The 24,489-nt window shown below is 43.2% G+C and overlaps 2 protein-coding genes across 2 annotated transcripts in view; both read right to left on the bottom strand.

Moving 5' to 3' along the window:
* Window positions 1-24,489, bottom strand: part of Wwox (WW domain containing oxidoreductase) — a 943,055-nt gene that overhangs the window by 254,470 nt on the left and 664,096 nt on the right. The gene's annotated exons all lie outside the window — the stretch shown is intronic.
* LOC114697439 (40S ribosomal protein S11-like) lies at window positions 12,212-14,247 on the bottom strand. Its single transcript, XM_028875691.2, has one exon. The coding sequence runs from the start codon at window positions 12,762-12,764 to the stop codon at window positions 12,288-12,290; it is 477 nt and encodes a 158-aa protein (XP_028731524.1). The 5' UTR covers window positions 12,765-14,247; the 3' UTR covers window positions 12,212-12,287.

Below are 24,489 nucleotides of genomic sequence, written 5' to 3'. Positions count from 1 at the left end.
GTGTGAGGTCCTGAGTCTGGATCCAAATGTGTCATTGAAAGCTGGGTGTGGTGGGTTGTGTCTCTAATCCTGTCTCTCTTACTGTGAGAAGGGAGACAAAGACAGGAGAATCCCCCGACACCATGAAAAACAAGAGACTCTCAAAGTAAACAGAAGTGACTGATACCCAAGCTGTCTGACCTCTAAGAGAGAGAGAGAGAGAGAGAGAGAGAGAGAGAGAGAGAGAGAGAGAGAGAGAGATACACATATATGTCCTATTAAAGGGGCAGATAAACTGATGATAACATAGGGAACCCTATGGGATGACCTGGTTTTAAGCTTACTCAGTGGTGGTGGTGGTAGTATCGATGGTGGTGGTGGTGATGATGGTGGTGGTGATGGTGGTGGTGATGGTGGTGGTGGTGGTGGTGATGGTGGTGGTGGTGGTGGTGGTAGTGATGGTGGTGGTGATGATGGTGATGGTGGTGGTGGTGGTGGTGGTGGTGGTGGTGGTGGTGATGGTGGTGGTGATGGTGGTGGTGATGGTGGTGGTGGTGATGGTGGTGGTAGCGGTAATGGTGGTGGTAGCGATGGTGATGATGATTATAGAAGTGTTTGTAGTGATGGTGGTAACAATACGCCCTAACACTTTAGGGTAAGATAGGCCACTGCAGAAATACCAGCAATTAGGCTTAGGGTGAAGAACATTTTGTCATATGGTATCACCTGTCCTGGAGGCCGAGACCAGCTCTGTGGCAATCAATCAATCAACCATGCCTAGGAGATGAGGTCTCAGTAGAGACTCTGGATCCTGGGTTTTGGTGGCCTTCCATGGCTAGCGGCCCTCCACAGTGCTGTCACACACATCAATCCCAGGATGACACTTTGTCTAGCCTCATAGAAGGGGACAGTGGCAGCTGAGTGTCTGCTGTCCTGTCTTCTACCTCCTGTGTCTCCTTCACTGAGTAATTGTCGCTGGTGCCCTTCTTGCCCTGCAGTAAACGACGACGATCAAGCACTTAGCAGTTTCCAGTTAACCTTATTAGTCTTTCTAGCAAATTATTAAACATGAGGTTAGTTTGAGGATCCCTCCAAATATGCCTTTGGTGTCAGAAATGAGGACAGTGTTAAGGCTTGCATCCTCTAATGAGGCTGTCCCCTCCCTCTGTAGAATGCTACTGAAAGTCTAGACCTGCACTCCACTTACTAAAACTGTCAGTATCTGAAAAAACATTCACCGGGGCACCACTTCTGATGGTTACTTCCTACTGTCTGCCTCATTAGATTAAGAAACACCTGGTGATGTAGCACAGTAGGTAGAACGCTCACCTAGCATGCAGGAGACCCTGGACTTCATCCTCAGCATGGCCTAAACTAGGTGTGGTGGCATATCCATGTAATCCTAGCACTTGGGAAGTAGAGACAGGAAGGAGGGGAGTTTGAGACCAGCCTGGGTTAGATAAGACTCTATCTTGAAAAGTAAAGGAAGGGAGAGACAGAGGGAAGGGATGGGGAGGGGAGGGGAGGGGAGTCTTCATGGTGTTAATGAGGCACACCTTTGGCTTTTCCAGGGGTCTGATGAGAAGGAAGGCCCACACAGATGTGGGTAGCATCACTCTGTGGGCTGGGGTTCTAGACTAAAGAGAAAAATGCCAACTGAGCCCTGGCATTCCCTTTTTTGCTCACCATCAACACCACCATGGACCAAGCTACACCCACTGCCCTACCTTCCCCAACGATGGATCATATCCTTCTGAACTGTGAGCCCAAATAAAGCCTCCTCCCTGAAATCACCTCCGGTCAGGTATTGGGTCCCAGCAACAAGAAAGGTAACCAATACACCCTCCTTCTTGTGCCCACCCCTGACCTTGGCAGATCCCACATTCACGGTCCATGCCACCTCCCACTCTTCTTTTCCTCATCAGAGAAAGGAGGATCGGAGCTGCTCGGACCACGTGACAAAGTTATTACGGTACTCGATTAAGATAATGACTGTGAAAACTCTTTGGAAGTGGTCACTTCAGTTCTAATTACAAGATACTCAAGCCATTGTTACTATTACTTTAGACTTTAAATGCTTTTAGAATTACACATACTCTTCATTTTCTCATCCTTCTGTGGGCTGAGGAAACCCAATCTTGACTCCATTGGCAGGGGCTGGGCTTATGTCAGCGAGAACTTTCATTAGCAGGTGATTTGAGTGAGGGAGAAGGAATGGAAAAACAAACCGGGGCCTTTTGACGGGACTGTATCTGTTCTGGCACAGCGCGCTTTCCAGGCTAATGTCTTTTCAAACAGCTCTGTTTTTGCCTGCAGACTTGAATACCCTCATTACAGTGTTTGAAAAAAAAGTTCCCTTATGTTTTTTTAAAGAGCGCCATTCTTCAAAAAGATGTCAAGGAGTTCTCTTTCTCCCCTCTGCTACAAGGTGTAATGTAGAGATAAGCACAAAATCTGGTTGGAAATGTCACCTATATTGGGACTGGGGAAAGCTTCAGATCATGCAAACAGCTAGGTGGCAAGAGGGTTTTTGTCCTCCCTGGCTGCTGGTATTTGGAGGAAAGTACCCCCACATATTATTCACAGGCACTGAGAACAGCCTGAAAGTCAATTATGGTGGTTTAGAAAAAAACTGGAATCATTTGTTCACAGAGTTCATGGGAGTTCTGAACAAGTCCCCGGCCGTCCTCACGACAGCCAAAGCCAGGTCTTTTGGAAAACATTTTATTTTCATGCTCAGCGTAATAAGAAGAGAAAAGTCGTGTTTTGCAGATGAAATGGGGCTGATAATGAAAAGTAGGTCACACTTTCTCTGTGTCTCCATCTCTTTAACTTTCCCTAAAAGACAAAGGAGAGTTTGGAAGACTTGAAGCAAGCAGGCCAGGCACCCGACCGGGTGCTCTCCGCACTTGGAATAAAAAAAAAAAAAAAAAAAAAAACTAGGAGCATATTTACTACGCAGGGCTGACATTTCATGAGAGCAAAGGACATGGAAACTGAAAGTGCTCTCTGAAGGGTTGCATGAAGAGGAGGGCAAGAACAGGCAGTCCACCTTCCAGCATTTGGAGTCAACCGAAAGCACAGTTAGCAGCCTTGACCTTAGGCCCTGGGGCAGCAAGACCTGTCTTCCTCTAGGGGGAGGTGACACTGTTGTACGTGACTGCTTACTTTGCTACTACATGGAAAGATTATACATCCCTGATTAGAAGGGGCTGAGGGCAGTGGTTTGAATGAGATGTGTTCCTCACAGACTATAAATGGCATTGGAATGCTTGGTCCCCAGTTGTTAGCACTGTTTGGGGAGGTTTAGTGGATGTGACCTTATTGGAGGAAGTGTGTCACTGGAGGTGGAATTTGAAGACTTGCTTCCTGTTCCTACCACCATGCCTTTGTTCCACAATCATTATCCCTCTGGAACAGTCAGCCCAAATAAACCCTTCCTTCTTGAAGTTGCTTTGGTCATGGTGTTTCATCACAATAATGGAAAAGTAATTAATACTCCTATTTGCTTCCTTGGACCAATCAAATAGAGCTGAAATGACAAGTGCCCCTTCTAAAAAGATAGCTGAAAAACTTGCTTTTTGTCTCTACTCCTCCCTTTCTTTTCTCCCTCTCCCTGTATTCCTCCTTCATTCTTCCTCTGTTCTTCCATCCTTCTCTCTGCTCCCTTCCTTCCAAGCTGCCTTAAGGTGAACAGCATTGCTCTGCTACCCAGTCCCACCACTTGATACTCCACCTCACCACAAACCCACAGCAAAATGCTGCAAACACACCAAGTCCCATGGATTCCCAGGAAAAGACGGTCTTCAACATTCAGATGTAGTGTAGAATTGATTGTTATAAGATTGTGTCAGTGCCAAGGAGGCACATCTGAGGGATAAAAAAGGGAAGCTGGGTCCTGATCATTCATCCCCCAGAGCAATCTTTGCCTGTCCTCATTACAACTATCATATTTATAGTTATATTTTTATATTTTCTAGTTAATCCTATTTGGATGGGCTTCCTTCCATTTGCACTCAAAAGTGTTTGATATTATCATGTGCATATGGTGGAAAGTGGGAAACTCTTTTCTTGACCCTGGCTATTAAAACTGGATATCATGGCCCAGGATTGAGGACAGATTTCTCTTAGAGCCTATAGCATCCATGACTACTTTGATTCATTTTCAGATCTGAAAAGAACATGGCTGGCCTTGCCTTCCCTCTGACAGACTGTCTGGGACAGTTCAGTTCATATCTGTTGTCCCAGCACATGTGTTAATGTCTTGTCACTCTCAGAACTACCCAGGGTGGGATGGGATAATAGGACACCAGGTCATTCTCCGGGTAGGCCCCCTTTACAAAGATTGTTACTCTCCTTGAGAGCAGAACTCTCCAAATTCTTCTCAGAGATAACCATGGCTAATTATATGCCACAAATAATCTGCTCTTTCCAGTCTTCCCATGCTTGACTTTTGAGGGATTAATCATTGCTTTTGGTTGAACTGGGCTCTCGAAGGCTGGGTATTATTGTTTATCTAAAGGAAACCCCTACAAAATGGGGCCTTCATCCATCATAGCTCCCGGAGTAGAAAGAACTGATTAACACTTCCTGGCCTGCAAACTTGTTTGTTAACACGGGGCTTCCTCTCGACTGTCACTGCAAGGCCTTCAGAGTGCAATGTGTTTAGGATTGGGCTGACGAGCTATTTTATCAAGATGGGACAGTTATCTTTGCAGGGTGTGCAGAGCACTGGGAATCCAACCTCCTCTGTAAACACAATGATAACATCATGTCTGCACACTCCCCAAAGACAATGGGTCCAGATTCCCTTTTCCTAATTGGGATTTGAAACAATAGGTGGGAAATAGGAGACCCTGCTATCATTATCTATTGGCCTTCATTTCTGGGCATTGACTGAGCTTAGGCTGGTGTGTGTGTGTGTGTGTGTGTGTGTGTGTGTGTGTGTGTGTGTGTGTGTGTGTGTGTGTGAAGAAACAGCAAATTAAAATTCAGCCTTCTTCCATTTTTCTTCCTTGAATGTTAATCTTGTTATAAAGCTCAGGTGACAGAGATTAAACATAGGGAATAGAAGATGAGAGAGTTATAAACAGTTGTGAACAGGATCAGCTTTGCTTTCAAAATTACTTAATAAGCAAGGGCTTGAACAAGACAGAAAGTTGAAAAAGAAATGTTAACGGGTGAGGGTGGTCAGGAAGAGAATCTAGGGCTGGAGGTGTGGGAGGATGCTTGCCTAACATATGTGGAACGCTTGCTTTCACCCCAACATCATAAACAACAATAATTATAACGTAGAAGGAAGAGACATAGATATTTCTCCCAAAAGGTGATGAATTATTTGTCTTGAATCAATGAATTAACATCTTTGGTTTTCTTCTTTCTCACAGGAACCATCAACACCAAAGTACCATTTTAAAATCTGAAATGCTCAACACTTTGATAACATTTGATGTCATGATCTACAGGGTGTAGCATTTGCAAAGGTCAAAGTAGGCACATTGGTGGGCATGTTCAAAGGAATAGAGCTGTTAGGAACCATGAGCCATTTTACGACAATTTCCACTACTGTTACCATTTTTGAATAGAGAATTGTCCCTTTGGAACCTCAGATAGCACACAACTCTTTGTTCTCATGGGATTCAGCCAGGCAAAATGATCACCATGTGACTAAATTCTATGTGATGACTACAGAGGTTCTGTATGTGCTGGAAAGTTCCCCATTCGTACAACTCAAACCATGTGAGTAGATGATGGTAAAGGAAGAAAGGTGGAGGAAAATGGAAAGCAATATTTTATCTGCATTGTAAGTCTGAGTTGTCACTGAACCTCTATGGATCCAACTGAGTGGACATCCATTTTCCCCAGAGCCTCTCTCTAAGCCTCAGAGGAGACCAGGTTAACATGGTCATTCTTTGTGTGTCTGGTTTTAGCCACAATCTTATCACCTGCTACCTTCATTTGACTCTACCTGGTTTCCTCCTCATACTTGGTACCTAGCACAGCTCCTGGCACACTGGGTACTCAGTGTATCTCAGTTAAACCATAGATAGAAGATTCTAATTCCATTACTCAGAAATCTCCTTCATTGAAAAGGAAAAAAAAATTACATGAAACTAGAACTATTGAAAAAGTAAAGTGGGGGGCTGGAGAGATGGCTCAGCAGTTAAGAGCACTCATCGCTCTTTCAGAGGACCCAGCTCTGGTTCCCAGGATCTACATGATGGCTCACAACTGTCTATAATTTCAGTTCCAGGAGGGTCTGATGCCCTCTTCTGGCCTCCATGGGCACTGCACTCACATGGTACACATAAACATATACATTAAAATACTCATACACATAAAATAGAAATAAATATTTGGGGCGAAAGTAAAATGTGAAAGCTGAAACTCCTTCATTCACAAATCCATTCACATATTCATTCAATCATCAACAAATATTTAGGAAGCTCCTGTACATCAGGCACCATTCTAACTGCTGAAGATCAGGAGTAGACAGGACAGGTGAGGTTGTTACTTCCCTGCAGATTATGGTTGTTGGATTACTCAAATAATAAGCAAGCAATAAATGAACCACAGATGTATGGATAGGATTAGGCAATGGCAAATTTGGGGCAGAGAAATAAAATCGCCATTAGGTTGAGAAAGTGTGGCTACTTTGGACAAAAAGGCCAATGTGAACTCCAATGAAGGAACACAGTCCATATGGTAGAACAATGGGATCACATTTCATTCACTCTGGGCAGGGTTTGGTCTTCATTCTGACCAGCAATGTGGTTGAATTTACTGCTATAAGTATCTGCTCAAAATATCCATAACAGCAGAGGTGTCAGCTAAGAGAATACTAGTTTCTGTGATGACGGGGTTCAAGATTTTCATGTACTCCACAACCAGTATTTATTTTTTCTCTTTCTTCTTGTTCAGTGTGTGCATGTGTATGTGTGTGTGTGTATGTCCATGCATGCATATATAAGGAGTCCAGAGGTTAGCCACAGGTGTCTTCCTCAGTTGCTTTCCACCCTGCTTTTAAATTTTTGTTTATTTATTAATATTATTACAATTGTGTGTGTGATGTGTGCATGCCATGTGTACATAGGGTTCAGAGAAGAGCTTTGTGGAATCCATTTTCTCCCTCTACATTTATGTGCATCCCAGAGATGGAATTCAGGTTGATGGGCTTGTGTAGCAAGAACGTTTACTTGCTGAGTCAGATCATTGGCTGCCATCTTGCTTTTTGAGTCTCCCACTGAACCTGAAGCTGACCAGCTGCTCTACCATGCCTGGCTTTTCTTTTATAATCTGAGTTCTGGGGATGAAACTCAGGTCTTCATGCTTGCATGGTAAGCACTTTATGTACCATCTGAGTCATCTCCCCAGCCCCAGAACTAGTCTATCTAATTAACGCTTGGCTTTGCTCCGCTGTGTCTCCATCACTCTGTCTCTTTTTGTCTTGTATAGCCCTTCCATCTTTTAACCTTCAGCTTCCAATGTCATGATAGTCCTCAGCATCTGGCCTGTAGGAGCAGGGAACGGAGCTGTACAGGGCTGAAGTGTGTAAGTCAGTCTCACCCAACATTTCATTAGCCTGAACTTGGTCATGTGACCATGATGAACAGGAGAAGTTGGGAAAGGTAATCAAGAAAAAAGCAGGCTTGGGAATGGTGATGTTTCTAGGTCTGTCCATATGAACAGCAGCAAAAAAAACTTGTGAGGAGGGCAACGAGAAGCCTTCCCACTTCAAGTTCAGAGTTTCAGTCCTTAGATTGCATCGGCTACAGAAACCACATGATATGATCTATCTGTTCTGACTGGGTGGGAGGCAGAAGGTTGGATGTGGCAAGCAAAAGCTAGTCGCTGAAGCCCAATGGGTTAATTCACTAAGGGGAAAGCCCCAGACATGTTGTGCTCTCAGCCCCTGAGATGGAAGGCTAATTGTCCTTCTGGGATGCTGAGTTCTTCGTGGAGCCCTCAGAAGGGACCCCATGACCTTTCGAGGTTTCTCACTGCTCTGATCTTGTCTTAATGGATAGCATTTTTCAAGCTGATGGTGTTTTAAAGATACAGAATCTGACCAATGATAATACATCTGACCTCTTGAGGCAGAACCTTGTACATCTTACTCTCTTATTGGCCAATTACATAACTTGACTAGAAGTTGGCTTTAGAGAACCAATTTCACCATTACCTAATCACAAGGAAAGACCGTAAAGTTTTATGAAAGCCGAAGGGACTGCCTTTTATGGAGGTGAACTTAAACGAAAATGAAAGGGGGCATAAAATGGTAAGAAATGAAATTCCACAAGGTGTTTCCCCTGGACTGCAATTCTAAATTACAGGGTTGGGGAGATAATCTTACTGGTTATATCTTCCAAGGGAATGGAGGGAAGAGGAGAGAACCAACATTGTACAATCTCTGACAACACAATGAACAGACTACTCAGGGGCTTCAGCAAAAGTTGGGGAAGAAAAGCCCTCTATCCATCACCTCCTGATCACATGACCCTGGGCAAGTTCACTAACCCTCAGATCTGCACCATACAGACCATGACAGTGACCTCTCCAAGAGTCATTGTAAAGATGCAAGTAGACTGTACTGTGAGAGTTAATCTTGATTGTCAACTTGACTGGTTCTAGAATCAACTAAAAGGGAAGATGATGGGCATTCCTGGGAGGGATTTCCTTGATCAGATTATTTGGGGGAATACTCACCCTAAATGTGGGCAATGTCTTCCAGGGGCAGTCCAGATAAAGGGGAGATGAAAAGGGAAACTTTGCTTTTTGCCTGTTGGCCTTCACTCTCCCTGGTAAATCCATCTATCCCGGGGCTGCTGCTGCATTTCTTCACTGATATGAGAACCCACTTCTCCAGGATTCCAACACAAACTAAAGACCAACAGCTCTCCAGGAAACCCTCGGGCCTTAAGTCCAGATTGGGAATGATGAGACATCTGGCCTCACGGATTGAGAAATTCCCAGATTCTTGACTCTCCAGTATGAGGTAGCCATTTTTAGACTGCCCAGGTTGTATTGTGTCAGCCAATAAAATAAATCCTCTCTCTTCTTCCCCACTCCCACCCTTGCCCAGAACTCTGACAAATACACATACCAAAGGGGCTCTCACACACCGTGCTTACACTTACAGTGAGACTGCAGTTCAAGTGATCATTATCACTCCTGTAAATTAGTTTTAAAAGATTCAGGGGGAAAAAAAAACTTGGGGGATTTGTTCAGTTTCTATAAACAAGAACTAATGTTAAGTGTGGGTTGCTGTGTGACACCTGTGATAGTGCCATCTCCATTTCATAGATGAGGAAGTTGAAGTTCAAGGACATCGGAAAACTTGCCTGAAATAACAATGCATGATGGCCATCATGGGCTTCAGAATCTGGTTGTTACGGCTCTGAAGGTTAGCAAGGCTTCAATACACCATGGCCAGGGCTTTTCGGTGTATGGCATTGACCAGGCTGTCATAATCAGTCATCACACGGGTGGCTGGTTCTGTTTACTACCTCAGAATCCCCCAGAGGTGGGGGCTGGTGACCTGAATCCACAACCAGCATCATTTGTGACTCTTCTGAGTCACACATTCTGAGCTAGGTAGGGGCTGACTAAGGCTGGACTTCGTCTTACCCCACAGTGAGGAGAACACTCCTGAGTCTTCCTGCCTGCATATACCAAGAGCTGCCTCTTTCCTTTCATTTTTCCCATCCATCTCTTCCTCTGTCCTTCAACCATTGTATTTTCTGACACCTTTGTGCCTCTGCAGGAGGCAGAGATTGGCCAATGTTAGCCAGCAAGAGAAATAAAAGATTACTTCTCCACTCCTAATAAAACATGAAGATATAAGGGACTGACAAGATGGCTCAGTAGTTAAGAGCTCTTGCAGAGTACTTGGGTTCGGTTCCAAGCACCCACATCAGGTGGCTTACAACTGCCTTGTAACCCCAGCCCCAGGGCAATCTCATGCCTCTGGCCTCTGAAGGCACTTACAGTCACATGCACACACATATACACATAATTTACTTTTTAAAATTTAAAATTGAGAATACATTTTACAAATAATGTAATTTGTTGTAAAGGTGATCCATGCTGTGAAATGGAAACATGTTCCCATTATATTTGCCTTAAAAATACTGTGTTGCTCTGGACTTGACTTCAAAGCCAGAGGCTTGTTATCCCCAGACAGAAGGGAGAAATATTTGCAGAAATACAAAGAGTGATTACATTTATGAATAACAACAACAATAATAGCATAAATTCCTGACATGGGTTTTTTTGGACTATTAAAGCATGTGCATCTATATCTGCAAATTTTGATATTACTTTGAAGTCAAAATGATACTGTATCCCTGGATGTATAAAGAAGATGAAAGTTAGAAATAGGATTTCAATGAGAACAGAATCTTATTTATCAATGAATGTTTTGGTTCTTCCCATGCAATATGTCTTTTACCAAGCAGCACCATTTCCTCCACAGCCACTGACTTGGACATGGATGACATGGCCAATGCCTATTTGCCCAACTACATCTGGAGTAAATGGACCCATGGAACAACCTTATTCACACTCACAATAAGATGCAGGAATTTGAAAACTGAGCTATCTGACCCTGGCAAGAGGCATGCTGGTGGAGTGGAGAGAGGCAGATGTCACATGACCTTGTGCCCAGATTTCTGAATGTGAGCTACCGTTTAAGTAGAATGCCATTTCTAGAACACCTCCATGTGCAGCTGAGTTCTTCTTGGGGCTAATGGAGAGGCTGAGTAAGCGTTAAAACCAGCTACAAGGCAGATGATAGAGCCCTCATTATGACACTCGTGTAATAGCATGGCTGGTCCCTCTCCTTGTTTCTGTGGGGCTTATGGTCCATAAAGTTTAATAACAGTCTCAACAGCCAAAAAGGGAATGCACCACGCTCAAAGGCCACTCGTTCAGAGAGGATCAGGAGCTTTAATTTCTTCTCTCTTGACATTTCATCATATACATATCCCTGCCTGTCATTGTTGGCCATACATTGCTAGCCACGTGGCACCACGTGGCATGAGAGAAAAAGAAAATATTCCGCTGGTTCTTAAATAGAAAAATCAGCCCATACTTAGCTTTACCCTGGCTTAAAACTTTGAGGAAGCAAAAGTTATGAAGCTCCGTTGCCCTGCAATTTGGGTACCACAAACATCCATGATATACTAGGGACTGATGTGAAGAGCTAGACAACGGAGCAAACCCCCAATTCCTTCCTCTGGCTTTCAAAGCTGTGAGCTGCTCCCAGCCCCCTTGCCTTCCCTGACTGCTTACTGTGGTCAGGACCTCCAGTGCCTTGTAATAGGTGAATGCACCAACACTGGTCCTGCTAAGGGCTTGGTATCTCTGGCACATCTTTTGGGTTCTTCTCTCTCCCAGAGATGACTTCCACTTCATCTTCTACTGTTCAAATAGGATCTACTCAGAGAAGCTCTTGGGTCTTAACTGAAATCACACACCTCCTGCTAGTCTTTGATAACAAAGGACAGGGAGCCTGACATTTTGTACCTAGATAATAATGAATAGATCACCCTGGTGATACAAGGGATCAGGGGAACTCAGCACATGACTAAGAGTTAAAGGGACTTCTGCACTTTAATAGTGGTACACACAGTGAAGGAAGGATGAAATGACAGCCCACAGTGGGTTCTAGATCTACTCAAAGCCGGGCAGAGCCAAGCAACTATGCTTTAAGAGAATTCCAGGTGGGTCTTCTGGGAGGGCTAGGATGGGAGTGTGGGGTACACAACAGCTAAGTAAAAGGAAATCCCTATCAGGCTCATTTACATATTGAAGAGCTCTTCCTGCTGGGCTGCCTTTGCTCTGAACAAAGTCCACCCATTCAGAGCCTGGAGGCTTTCCTCTGGGACTCAATTCTGAAGCCACCCTCACTCCTCCTTGGTATCTATATAAGAGCTCCTATTACGAAAAGCCACCAGATCACTCATCTCTTTGGGAGCTTCCTAGGAACCAACTGTCCTAAAGTGAGTTGAGCTTTTTCACAGGAGTCCTAGGATTAGGGACTTCTATGGGACTCTCTTAAAATCGCTGTTTACCCAGAGAATAGACACATTGGAGTCTATGGGATTCATTCATTGATTCATTCATCTGTTCATACATCCATCTATTTTCCACTCAACCTACAAACACACCGAATGAATCATTCACTACTTAGTGCCTATGGAAAAGCTGTTTCTCCTTAATGGCACTTTGATTTTTTTTTTTTTTTTTTTTTTTTTTGTGAGCTAGAAAACCACTTTATTTGTTCTGGGGAGTTGTTCTGAGTCCCCTTAGAACTTCTTTAACTGCTTCTTGGTGCCAGCAGCCTTGGTGACCTTGAGCACATTGAAGCAGACTGTCTTGCTCAGGGGCCTGCACTCTCCCACAGTGACGATGTCGCCGATCTGTACATCCCTGAAACAGGGGAACAGGTGCACAGACATGTTCTTGTGGCGCTTCTCAAAGTGATTGTACTTCTGGATGTAATGGAGGTAGTCCCTGCAGATGACAATGGTCCTCTGCATCTTCACCTTGGTCACGACACCAGACAGGATCCGACTTCGGATGGAGACATTACCAGTGAAAGGGTATTTCTTGTCTATGTAGGTGCCCTGGATGGCCTCCTTGGGCGTCTTGAAGCCTAGACCGATGTTTTTATAGTACCGAGGGAGTTTTTCCTTGCCGGTTTCTCCAAGCAGGACATGCTTCTTGTTTTGAAAGATTGTGGGCTGCTTTTGGTAAGCATGTTCCATCTGAGTGTCCGCCATCTTCCCGGCAGCCTGAGAAAAAGGGAGGTGGGCTCACTCCCCGGTTTCCTTATTCGGCACTTTGATCTTTTAACACGTGGGAGGAGGCATCAAGAATGGCTGGCCTCTCCAACAAATTTAGACAATTTAGACAATCTGGGAGATGCATTTGATGGGACTATTGTTAGAAATTCAGAACCCCTTTGGCCCAGCCTTCTAAGAACTTCTTTGTAAAATGAGGTTCATGAATAGGATTCTGCTCTTGCATTCTGGTGGCTCACACCTTGTGTGTGTGGAGGGGTGGAGGTGAGAGGAAGAGGTTCCCTTTCATACCCTGTATGTGTGTGGAAGGGTATGGTTGGAATGTAGATTATCTTTATTGATAGTTTCCACCTTATTTTGTGAGATAAGGTCTCTCTGAACTGGGAACTCACTGTCCCCCCACAGCATTGAGATTACAGGTACACACAGCTGTGGCAGGGTTTTACAAGGATGCTAGGGATCCAAACTTGGGTCTTCAAGCACTTCTCTAACAGGTCCATCTCCCCAGCCCCTCCACCCTATTTTCTGAGACATTATCTTTCACTGAACCTGGAACTTGCCAATTCAGGTAGATTAGCTGGACAACAAGCTCCATGGACCCCCTGTCCCCACTTCCTTCAATAATGGGATTCCAGGCCCACATAGCCCTGTCTGTATTTTCATATAATGTTGGAGCTCAAGCTCAGGTCCTCAAGAGCAGGTGATAAGCAAGCACTTTACCAACTCAGCCATCTCCCTAGCCACAGGCAACAAAATCTTGAAAGTTGGCTATGTACTTGTTATCACTGGAAGAACTCTTGGGGCAAGGGGACATCAGTCTTCATCTGTCTTAGGTTTCTTTTGATAGACAAGAACTTTCCTAACTTTGATTTCCTTCTGGTGGTAAGTGAGTATGTGTGGCACCCATAACCAAAATGAGGATGCAATTTTCTTCTCATGCCCAAGGTAGCATCTTGGTACAACGCCTCAAATCAGATCAGTCCCAGGTCAGGATCACTAAAGACAGTGAACATCAACCATCACAAGTTCTAAGTAATGAAGAGGGTGTCCAGTTTTAAAAGAAAGAAAATGTGAGTGGTTTTTTTTTTTTTTAAAGAGAGATTTTTTTTTAAAAAAGTTGTTCCCACATCCTACTTAACTGTTCAGGATTCAGTGGCATAAGACCAAAAGTAACTAAACAACACCTACCAACCTCAAGATACAAAAACCCTGAAATTTCAGAAAATAGTTGAATTCAATGGCATAGAGCTGGGTTGACAAGATGTCTTGATTTACATCCAGTGCCCCAGTGTCATCTCTTCTGCTATCCTTTCCTATAACTAAGAGGCCCCAGTTTAGATAAATAATCACATGGGCAATCTCATAACAATGTAAACTCCTACAATTGTCATTTTTCTCTTTGCTATGACAAAAATACCCATCAATAGCAACTTAAGGAAGGAAAGTTTTACTTTGGCTCACAGTCTGAGGACACAGCCCACAGTTACAGCTCAGCTACATAGGGAGTGAGTCAGTTGAGCATCAGTACACACCATACACACACACACACACACACACACACACACACACACACACACACACCACACACATACACACGCCATACACACACACATACACACACACACATACACACACACATACACACGCCATACACACACATACACACATACATACACCACACACACACACACACACACACACCATACACACACATACACACACACATACACCACACACACCATACACACATACATACACACACACATACACCACACACACACACACACACACACACACACACACACACACACACTAACATTTCAAGTAGTTTGTGTATACATTGTGTGTGTATGTTTGTGGGTTTGCACCATATGTTACAATATGTATGTGGAGGTCATAGCACAACTTGTGGGAGTTAAATTTTCCTTTTACCACGTGTGTTCTGGGGATCAAATTCAGGTCATCAGGCTCGGCATCAGGTACTTTTACCTACTGAGCCATCTCAACAACACTTAGTTTCTCCTTTTTATTTCAATCTAGGACCCCAGATCATAGAATGGTACCACCAACATGGTGGGGTGGGACAGCACTTTCCACCTCAATTACCATAAACTTGAAAATTCCCCACAGACCTGCCCAGAAGTTTACCTCCTTAGTGTCCAAGCAACAAGCAAAATAGTCAATATAGATGTTCATGCCAATAATAATAGTAAGAGACAGGAATGTTTTTTAGCAGTGACTGGCTACCTGCAGAGTGGTACATGAAGTCTGAACATTCAAACAACCCTGCATGGGTCAGTGACATTAATACCTTTTACTGCCAAGGTGGAAGAGACATAGAGAGGAAAAATAAAACTGAGAAACACGAAGTTCTGTTCAGGAATTTGACCAGAGCTCAAAGAGTTACTAATGTTGAACTGACACGACTTTCTCACTATGCTCACATTTCATAAACCCGCTGCTTTTGAAAAAGGTATCTACGTTAAGACATAAAATCTTCCATTTCAAAGGTGCTTATCAAAACAAGGAGCTAGAAGAGAGCTCAGTTGGCAAAGCACTTGTTTTGTGAGCATGGAGGATCTGGGTTTGATGCCCAGAAAGAAACGTAAAAGTGGATATGGTGGCTCGTGAGCATTTATAAGCCCAGTGCTGGGGGTGGGGCGGAGATCCTAGAGACTCTCTGGACAGCCATCCTAACCTAACTGGTAAGAGGCCAGTGAGAAACCCTGTCTCAAGAAACAAGTTGGAGGGTGCCTGAGGGTAACATTCAAGGTTCAAGGTTGACCTCTGGCCTTACACACACACACACACACACACAGTGGGTACTCAATGTATGTTCATATAATGAACCTTTATCAAATTCTGGACTCTAATCGTGATTAGACCATTCAGAAGTTCACAGGTGATAGAACAACCTCAAGAAGCCCCATCTCCACTAGTGAGAGCCAGTGCACAGACCCTAGAATGTGAATCCCTGACCCTGGGCAGAATCTCTCATGGCTTTGCTCATCACTGCTTCATGGCAGAAATAGTCCAGTCCTTTCTGGCTTTTCCCTCATACTTGGAAGGGAAGCTAAAATTAGGTGGGGAGGAGGGAAAGAATCATGCCAATCAAGACTGTGCTAGGAAGTGGAGGATGCATCAGATGAAGTTCCGTTTCTAAAGGATGATGGATCTCCACTAGGGAAAGAGGTATCTTTTCCCACCCAGCAGGAACTAGTCAGCCTGCACTGATGCTTTTATTATGCTCTATGGGCTTTAGCTCAAGAGAACAGAAGAATCTTTTGTCCCGGGGAAGCTCTGGTCTGAGCCTCTGCAGCAGTCATAGGGAATGGCCTGAGTTGCTGCAGTCTACCAAGCTGTCTGGTATTTTGAAATGCTTCACCCTGGCTTTCCACTGGCCTCTCAGCCTTTGCTGATCTTCCCAGCCCCACGTGGAGCTGTAGGATACAAAGGGATTCAGTGGGAAGAGAAAAAGTCACCAGGCACTGTCCTTGAGGTAATTAATCAGCGGTGACTCTTTACCAGGGGAATAATATGACTCAGAATACATTCTGTCCCTGTAATATCACCTATGTAGTGGAGAGGCTGCTCCGAAAAAGACACGAAGGGATTTGGTGGGGCCTTGCTGCAAAGTGAGAATGTGGGGCTGTGGACACCATTGCACAAAAGATTGCTTCAAACAAGACCTGGTCTGCTGCCAAACTGCCCAATTCTCTAGGAAAGTGGTCCTTCCCCAGTTCACTGTGATTCTGAAATAGTCTGCTTTTCAGCTCTGAATCTGCTGCAGTGAGCTTTACAGCAGAAGGTGGCCTTAGCATACTCCTAGTGATCAGCACTGGTCCCTGTCACTTCTCCTCCCTCCTGTTAGCTAAAGCTTCAGTACAGAAAGTCCCACACCTCGGACCAGGGTTGGGACCTTTCACCCTCAAAGTGAGGCACTCACGGTTCACTTGATGTGTCCTCAGATTATGGGTCACACAAGTGAGAATTTGTCATCCTTTCTCTATACCAGACATCAACAGAATTAGAATGTACCTGGATGTTAAGAACACTGACTACCAGATAGATAAAAATCTGAGGTGAGGCAGGGGAGGAAGAGAAGAAGGGGGGGAGAGGAGAAAAGGAAGGAAGAAAGGGAGGAGAAAGAGGAAGAGGAAGAAAAGGGGGAAGAGGAGGAGGAAGAGGAAGGAGGTAAGAAAGAAGGAGAGTAGGAGGGAGAGGAGAAAATAGAAGGGAGAGAGACCAATAAAGGGATTGGGAAAGGAAAAGAAAAGGAAAGAATTCAAGCCCAAACCCACCCCTCATCAAAACTCATCTCTGTAGCATCCATATTCTGCAGCTTGTTGGACACTGAGACATTGCTTACTATTACTGCCCATGCAAATTCAAACTCTCTGACCTTCTGCTCTCTCACAAACTTGTGGTTTCTTGCCAAGCTGTTTCTTCCACTCTATCTCCTCATCCTGTCTAGGGGATGGGGGATGGCACTGTGAAGATGGACTCTGAGGACCTGCTTGAAGGAGAAAGGTGTCCATGCATAGGAGTTTGGGGATATGAGCAAATGCCAAAGAAAGGCTGGCTGAGAGCCTAGAGGAATGGGCCACCCTGCCGGATGCATTCTTCAAAGCCTCAGCAAAGTGCTCACTGAAACCCGGGTACCCTTCTAGACAGATCAGCACTGGGCTCCTTGGGAAAGAATGCTGAAGAGACCATGGGGTGGAGCTGGGTTATAGCCATTGCCCCCAGGAAAAGCTGTCCTTTAAAAATAAAAATGCTTCTGATTAAAAGTCTACTTTTAGAATCCTACCCACAGGTGAGGCTGTAAAGGCAGCATCCAGGGAAGCCAATGCTGATACAGTTGTTTAAATGATTCCCTTAATTCAAAATGAAAATCAGCACTCACCAACTATCTCACCTGATGAGTAATAGACTTCTAAAGCCACCAAAGAGAAGAGACAGACTGGAGAAATAACTACTAGATTCCAGGATGTTCTTGTTTGTGGACTAGTTACAGATAAGCTGCAGATCACAAGATATCCTCCAGGTCCCTCAGATGGGAAATTCTATTGGGAAAATTCCATAAGAATCAGAGAATTTTGATTTTTTTTTCTTTTGAGAGTGAGGGAAGGTCTTCAAATATTGTTTTGCTAAAAGAAGATCTCACTGTGCATGGGTTGTACAGACACATGTTCGTGTTTGTGCCATTGTGTAGATTCATTATGTGTTTCTATGTGTATGAATGTTCACGTGTGTACCTGTTCAGATGCACATGTGTGTGCATGTTTATGTGTGTGCCAATATAGATGCATGTGTTTATATGTGTGTGTGATGTTTACATGTGTGCCAGTGTAGATAGATGCATGTGTGTATGCATGTATGTTCATGTGTGTAGTGTACATGAATGTGGGGGTGGTCACAGAAAATACCAATTGTTGTTCCTCGGCCACCATCTGCCCATCTTTTGAGATAAGGTCCTAATTGGCCTAGATCTCTCCATCAAGGCTAGTCTGGCTGGCCAGTGAAGTCCAGAGATCCACCTGTCTCCATCTCCCAGTACTGGGATTATATGCATGTTGACACTCCAGCTTTTTTTCCCCTTAACCTAGGTTCTAGGTATCAAACTCAGGTTCTCATGCTTGCAAGCCACAAGTCAGCTCTATCGCCCAAACAATCCCATTATAAGAAAAAATAGACATAAATACAAATTGCTTGGGTCCCCAGCATATTGCCTGCCTAGTTTTAGATAATATCAAAGCTCATTCCTGAACAACAGATCCTTTGGTTTACAGCACAGTCTTGGTTGTGTTTGGTGTCCAGAGAAAGTCAGCCAGCCACTTTCCATTCTTGAGTCTCAGAGGACCCGGAACAGAGGTGAGGGCTTTAATCTCACCATAAACAGACGTGTGCATCTGCTTCATACCCTCCACTGGCAAAATGGTAAAGGGTTTGTCACTGACTTTTTTTAATTAAAAAAATAGTAACAAAGGAATACAATGGAGAGCAAACAGCAATGCCTTCTTCAGAAAAGAGAAGAAATAGAGAAAGAAACTGAGGAAAGAAGAGGTGGGTGTAGACAGAAACACAAAACACAACAGAGGGTGGAGGCCGAAGACTGCACAGCTCCATTTTGGTAACCCAAAGAGGGAATATAAGCTTAAAGTCCTGAATTTAACAAACCTAATTATCAAGGCTTAATTAGTACCAAGGGTACAGCTCTGTGGAACACCTGCAGACTTAATTTATGTCCTGACAGGGAGGAACAAGTGTTAATGGGCTGTATTTATGTTAATACCTGAACCTTAGGAGCCCGTGGAACAAAACAGACCGTGTGCTGGTTTTTCAAAGCTACAGAACAAATATAAAAGATTTTCATCTTAATGCTAGTCTGCATGCAATTCTTTGGGGATCACACAGATCTACTTAAACTTTTAGAACTAGTCCACAGAAAAAGCAGAGCTGTTCAGGGTCTTTGTCAAAGTCTCGGGAGATCAACCCACAGATGAGAGGTTACATCTTGTCTTCAATACATGGAGTGGAGAACTAGGCTAATATTGACAGTGTTTGTGGTGTTTTTAAAGATAATTATTGTTTAAAATTGTGTGTGTGTGTGTGTGTGTGTGTGTGTGTGTGTGTGTGTGTGCAGGTGCCCTCTGAGGCCAGAAGAGAGACTAAGATTCTGTGGAGCTGGAGTTACCGGCAGGCAGTTGTCAGCTGTCTGACATCAGTGCTGGGAACTGAACTCGGGTCCCTTCCTCTACAAGTGCAATGCACACTCTTAAGTGCTGAGCCATCTCTCCAGCCCCAAATGGTGCTTTTCATGAAGTGTTCAGGATAAACACTATTGTTCCTATGAACACGGTAGAATTAAAATGATGACTGGCATGGACAGAGAGATTGTCATATGTCCACCAACATGTTGAGATGTTTGCAGACATGCTTTAGTTTACAGATGAAGAAACCAAGAGAGACAGGACAGAAGAATGTTCCCCAGGCCAGGCATTCAGGCAGTCTAGAGATGTAGAATATCACTTCCATCACAAACCTTATGACCTATGAGTCCAACTCCCTCAAATACACACCATAATAATAACAATGACCACAATAATCAGAATATTAAAAATACTTGTAAATGCTTATTTAAAATAGGTCTCAGCAAATTAGAAATCAGTGTAAAATGCTCGCAGTAAAGAACATGCACACACACAAAAAAAAAAACAAAAAAAAAAAAAACAAAAACAAAAACAAAAACAAAAAACCCCCTGTTATTTACATCATAGATAATGGAGAAACTCCTATTAAGGCAATGATACTCCTCTCATCATGCATGGTCAGCATCATCCTAAGAGTATTAAAAAAGGGGGAAAAAAGCCATCAAGTTGAAGAAGTAAAACTACATTCAGAGATGTGGAAATATCCTCTGTAGAAAGAAGCTAATAGCCAGGTGGGGGTGGTGCATGCCTTTAATCCTAGCACTCAGGACGCAGAGGCAGGTGGAGCTCTGTGAGTTTGAGGCCAGCCTGGGCTACAGAGCGAGAGCCAGAACAGGCTCCAAAGCTACAGAGAGATTGCTCAGTGGTTAAGAGCACTTGCTGCTTTTGCAAGCACAAGGGTGTTGGTCCCTAACACCCAAGGCAGGTGGCTCACAATTCCTTGTAACTCAAGCTTCAGAGGATCCAATGCAGACTCGAGCCTCCACAGGCACTGTACTCTTGTGCACATACCCCTCATAAGCATACATATACATAATTTTTTAATTTTTTAAAAATAGGACAAAAATTCAACATTTGACAATGAATAAAACCAAAAAGTATGTAAGACCCCCCCCCCATTTCAAACTTGTAAGACATCACTGAAGTATAAAAGTATAAAAAGATACATGTATATGGGAAAGGTGTGTGTGTGTGTGTGTGTGTGTGTGTGTGTGTGTGTGTGTGTGTGTGATGGGCTGAGACACTTAATATTGTTAGGTTGTCAATCATCCTCAAGTTAAGCAATAGATTCAATTCCATACCAAGTAAAATCCAAGCAGGCATTTTAAAAAATCAATGGGGAAGTTGATCCTAAAATTTATGTAGGTAAACAAAGTATCTACAAGAGTCAAAACAGCTGGGCGGTGGTGGTGCATGCCTTTAATCCCAGCACTCGGGAGGCAGAGGCAGGCGGATCTCTAGGCCAGCCTGGGTTACAGAGTGAGTTCCAGGAAAGGTTCAAAGCTACACAGAGAAACCCTGTCTCGAAAAACCAAATAAAATAAAATAAAATAGTCAAAACAATCTTACAACAAAGAGTCAAGTTGGGGTCTTTATATTAGCTAGCTTCAAAAGTGACTATAAAGATACATAATTAATACAGTAGTCACAGGTATAAGAAAAGAAAAAACAATTGGATCGAAGAAGTACAACAGAGAAGTCAGAAATGGACCCAGGTCTACATAACCAATTGCCTTTTGACAGAGGTGCTAAGGAAATTCAAAAAAGGGGAGATTAGACTTTGAACAAATAGCATTGAATCTACATGGGAAGAAATACAAACCTCTACCCTTTACCTCACACCATACACAAAGATGAATCTAAGATGGGAAATAGGAATAAGTGCAAAGTCTGAACTCATGAAGCTTCTAGAAGGAAACTGAAAAAAAAATCTTTGTTACCTTGTGATTGGCAAGGAGTTCTTAGAAAAATTAAACAAAGACACTGACAATAGAAACAGAGGAGGAATTTGGTGTCATCAAGATTTAAGACAAAATACAACATTAGAGAAGACTGAATACAAAAGGCAGGTAAGGAAAAACCACAGAATGCCGAAGAGGCTTGTCTCTCCAATATGTATAATTTCTACAACCTAGTGTTAAAAAGAAAACTAAACTTAAAAAAAAAATGTTCAAATAAATGAATAGATATTCCACAGCAAGAACAAATGAGTGGAATGGCCGGTGAGATTGGGGCGGTGGGGGGAAGCATTAGTCATCAGGAAAATGCAAAATAGACCAAGCAAAAGAGAGCATCTCACACCTACTGCCAAGGCTATAATTAAAAGGCTGAAATTTCCAAGTATCAATGAGGATGTGAGGCAATGTGACTTCTCACACAGTTCTAGAAGGAGCTGAAAATGGTTCAACCACTTTAGACGACTGCTTGGTGGCACCTTAACTGAACACCCTGAGAGCCAACAATCCTCCACCTGGGTGTATATAGAAAAGAGGTACTGTACTGTACCAAAGAGACATCTGTGCCCCTTGTTTACTGCAGCACTATTTAAACAGCTTTGATATGCAATCCAGGTGAGGTATCCATGGGTGAATAATGGATAAAAAAAATGTGGTTCCTACACACAGTGGCTTATCAGTCAGCCATGAAACAAAATGGGGGAGGCTGAGAGATGGCTTGGAATCTCTAAACTATAATAGGAGTCTGTCATTTGGGACAAAATGGATGTGGCAGGAGGGCACTGTGTTAAGTGAAATAAGCCAGAAACAGGAAGGCAAATGCTATGTTATTTCTACTCAAATGTAGAAATAAAAACCAGCAGATTTGAAGAAAGTAAACAGTAGAATAGTGGTAGAAAAATAGGAAGGCTAAGAAGTAGGCATAGAGGGAAGGTTATGAGTAGAAGACAATGGGTACATAGATGAGTGTGCTCTGATATCTACATAGAACTGAAGGGCAATAGCAGTTCATGTTAATTGTATACTTTATGAGAAACTGGAAGAAAGGAGTTTGAGGTTCCCAACACAAAGAGATGATAACTGAGCCAGCAGTGGTGGCACATGCCTTTAATCCCAGCACTCAGGAGGCAGAGGCAGGTGGGTCTCAGTGAGTTCAAGGCTATCCTGGCTTACAGAATGAGTTCTAGGTCAGCGCGGGCTATATAAAGACACCCTATCTGAAAAAGAAAAAAGAAAAGAAAAGAATGATAAGTGTTTAAAGAACAAGAATGCTCATGGCTCTGATCTGATCTTCGCACATTTATCACATAGATCACATTATTAATTACACAGTGGCACTGGAGAGATGGCTTGGTGGTTAAGAGCACTTGTTGCTCCTGCAAAGGACCCAGTCTAGTTTCCAGGAGCCACATAGAGAAGGTTACAACCACCTGTAACTCTAGCTCCAGGGGCATCAATGCCCTCTTCTGGCTTCTGCAGGAACCTGTGTGTTATGGGTGTGATCTTGCTGGGACCACACCCAGAGCACCTATATACATATAAATAAAAAATAAGATAAATATTTTTTAAAGTATATCCCAAGCATGTGTCAATTAAGTTGCAACACTTTGTGCAAGACTATTTATGGAAACAGAAACATCCCAATTTTTACCAATAGGTGACTGGTTAATTAAATTGCAGCATAATTTTCCAAAGGAAGAGTATTCCAAACTGGAAAAGAGAGGTATTAATGCATAAACCAATGTGTATGAGTTTCAGAAACATGTTAGTTGTTAAATAAAGCAACAACAAAAAATCCATACACAAAAGGCAGATACACCTTGCATTAAATGACGTTTCAGAGCAGGTAAGGCCATGGTGTGGACATGATGGATGCAGGAGCAGTGTTTGCCTCTGAGGGCATAAGGATATACTGGAAAATAAACTCAGTCACCTATGGGGAGATAGAATGTTGTATATCTGAGGAACAGTGATGACCCCACAAGTGTATGGACATGTTTGCCCAAGACTAGGGAATTGTATCTTTTAAAATGTTAATTCTGTGGTATGTAAATTATACTTTAATAGAGTATGTATATGTGTACACATATAAATATTCTCTCACTCATACAAAAATACAAACACTTACTTGTAAGAGAGTTTATTTCACTGATGAATTTTAGTCTATCAACTGTTGTTTGCTTGTTTGTTTGTTTGTTTGTTTGTTTATTTCCAGGATCACACCCAGAGCCTTATACAAGGAAGTAAAACTTAAATTAGTGAAGGAGAGAGACCTTTCACATTAGGGGTAAAATCCAACCCACTAAAGTCCTCAGAAGTTTCATGTTAAGGTGACTTTAAGAAAATGCTTGTGGTGGTGCACACTTTTAATGCCAGCACTAGGGAAGCAGAGGCAGGTGGATCTCTGTGAGTTTGAGCCCAGACTGGTCTACAAAGTGCATTCCAGGACAGCCAAGGCTGTTACACAGAAAAGTCCTGTCTCATAAGAAAGAAATAAAACAAACAAACAAACAAGAGAAATACCAAACAAAAAAGAAATAGCTTATTTTTTAATGTTTACAAAATATTTATTTTTCTGTGTATGTGTGTGTCCATGTGAGATAATGTATACCATGTGAATGCAAGCACCTAAGGAGACCAGAAGAAGGCGTGAGATCCCCTAGAATTCAAGTTACATATAGGTGGTTGTGAGCCCCCATGTGGGTGCTGGAAACAGAACCCAAAATCTGCATCCTCTACAAGAGCAGCTAGTGCTCTGAACCATTGAACCACCTCTCCAGCCCCTGAAGTTGTTTATGAATTCTGGTCTGAGTGTATCCAGCTTTGGAGGAAGAGACTGGGCTTAGGATTCAAAGGTCACCATCTTGGTTTCTCTTCTCATTAGCTGTGTAACCTTGGGCAAGTTAATCATCAGGAAGTGTACTGGTTTTGTGGGGAGGGGATGTTCTGGGTTCAGTGAAGGGCTCGGCTTTTTTTTTTTTTTCTCTTCATCATCAGCCCATTTCTGACACTTTGTAAACATCGCTTGGCTTTAGT

This window comes from Peromyscus leucopus, chromosome 5 (genome assembly GCF_004664715.2).
Source record: "Peromyscus leucopus breed LL Stock chromosome 5, UCI_PerLeu_2.1, whole genome shotgun sequence".
In the NCBI taxonomy this organism is placed as follows: Eukaryota; Metazoa; Chordata; class Mammalia; order Rodentia; family Cricetidae; genus Peromyscus; species Peromyscus leucopus.
The sequence above is the reverse complement of the archived record's forward strand: the minus strand, read 5'-3'. Positions and strand labels throughout refer to the sequence as shown.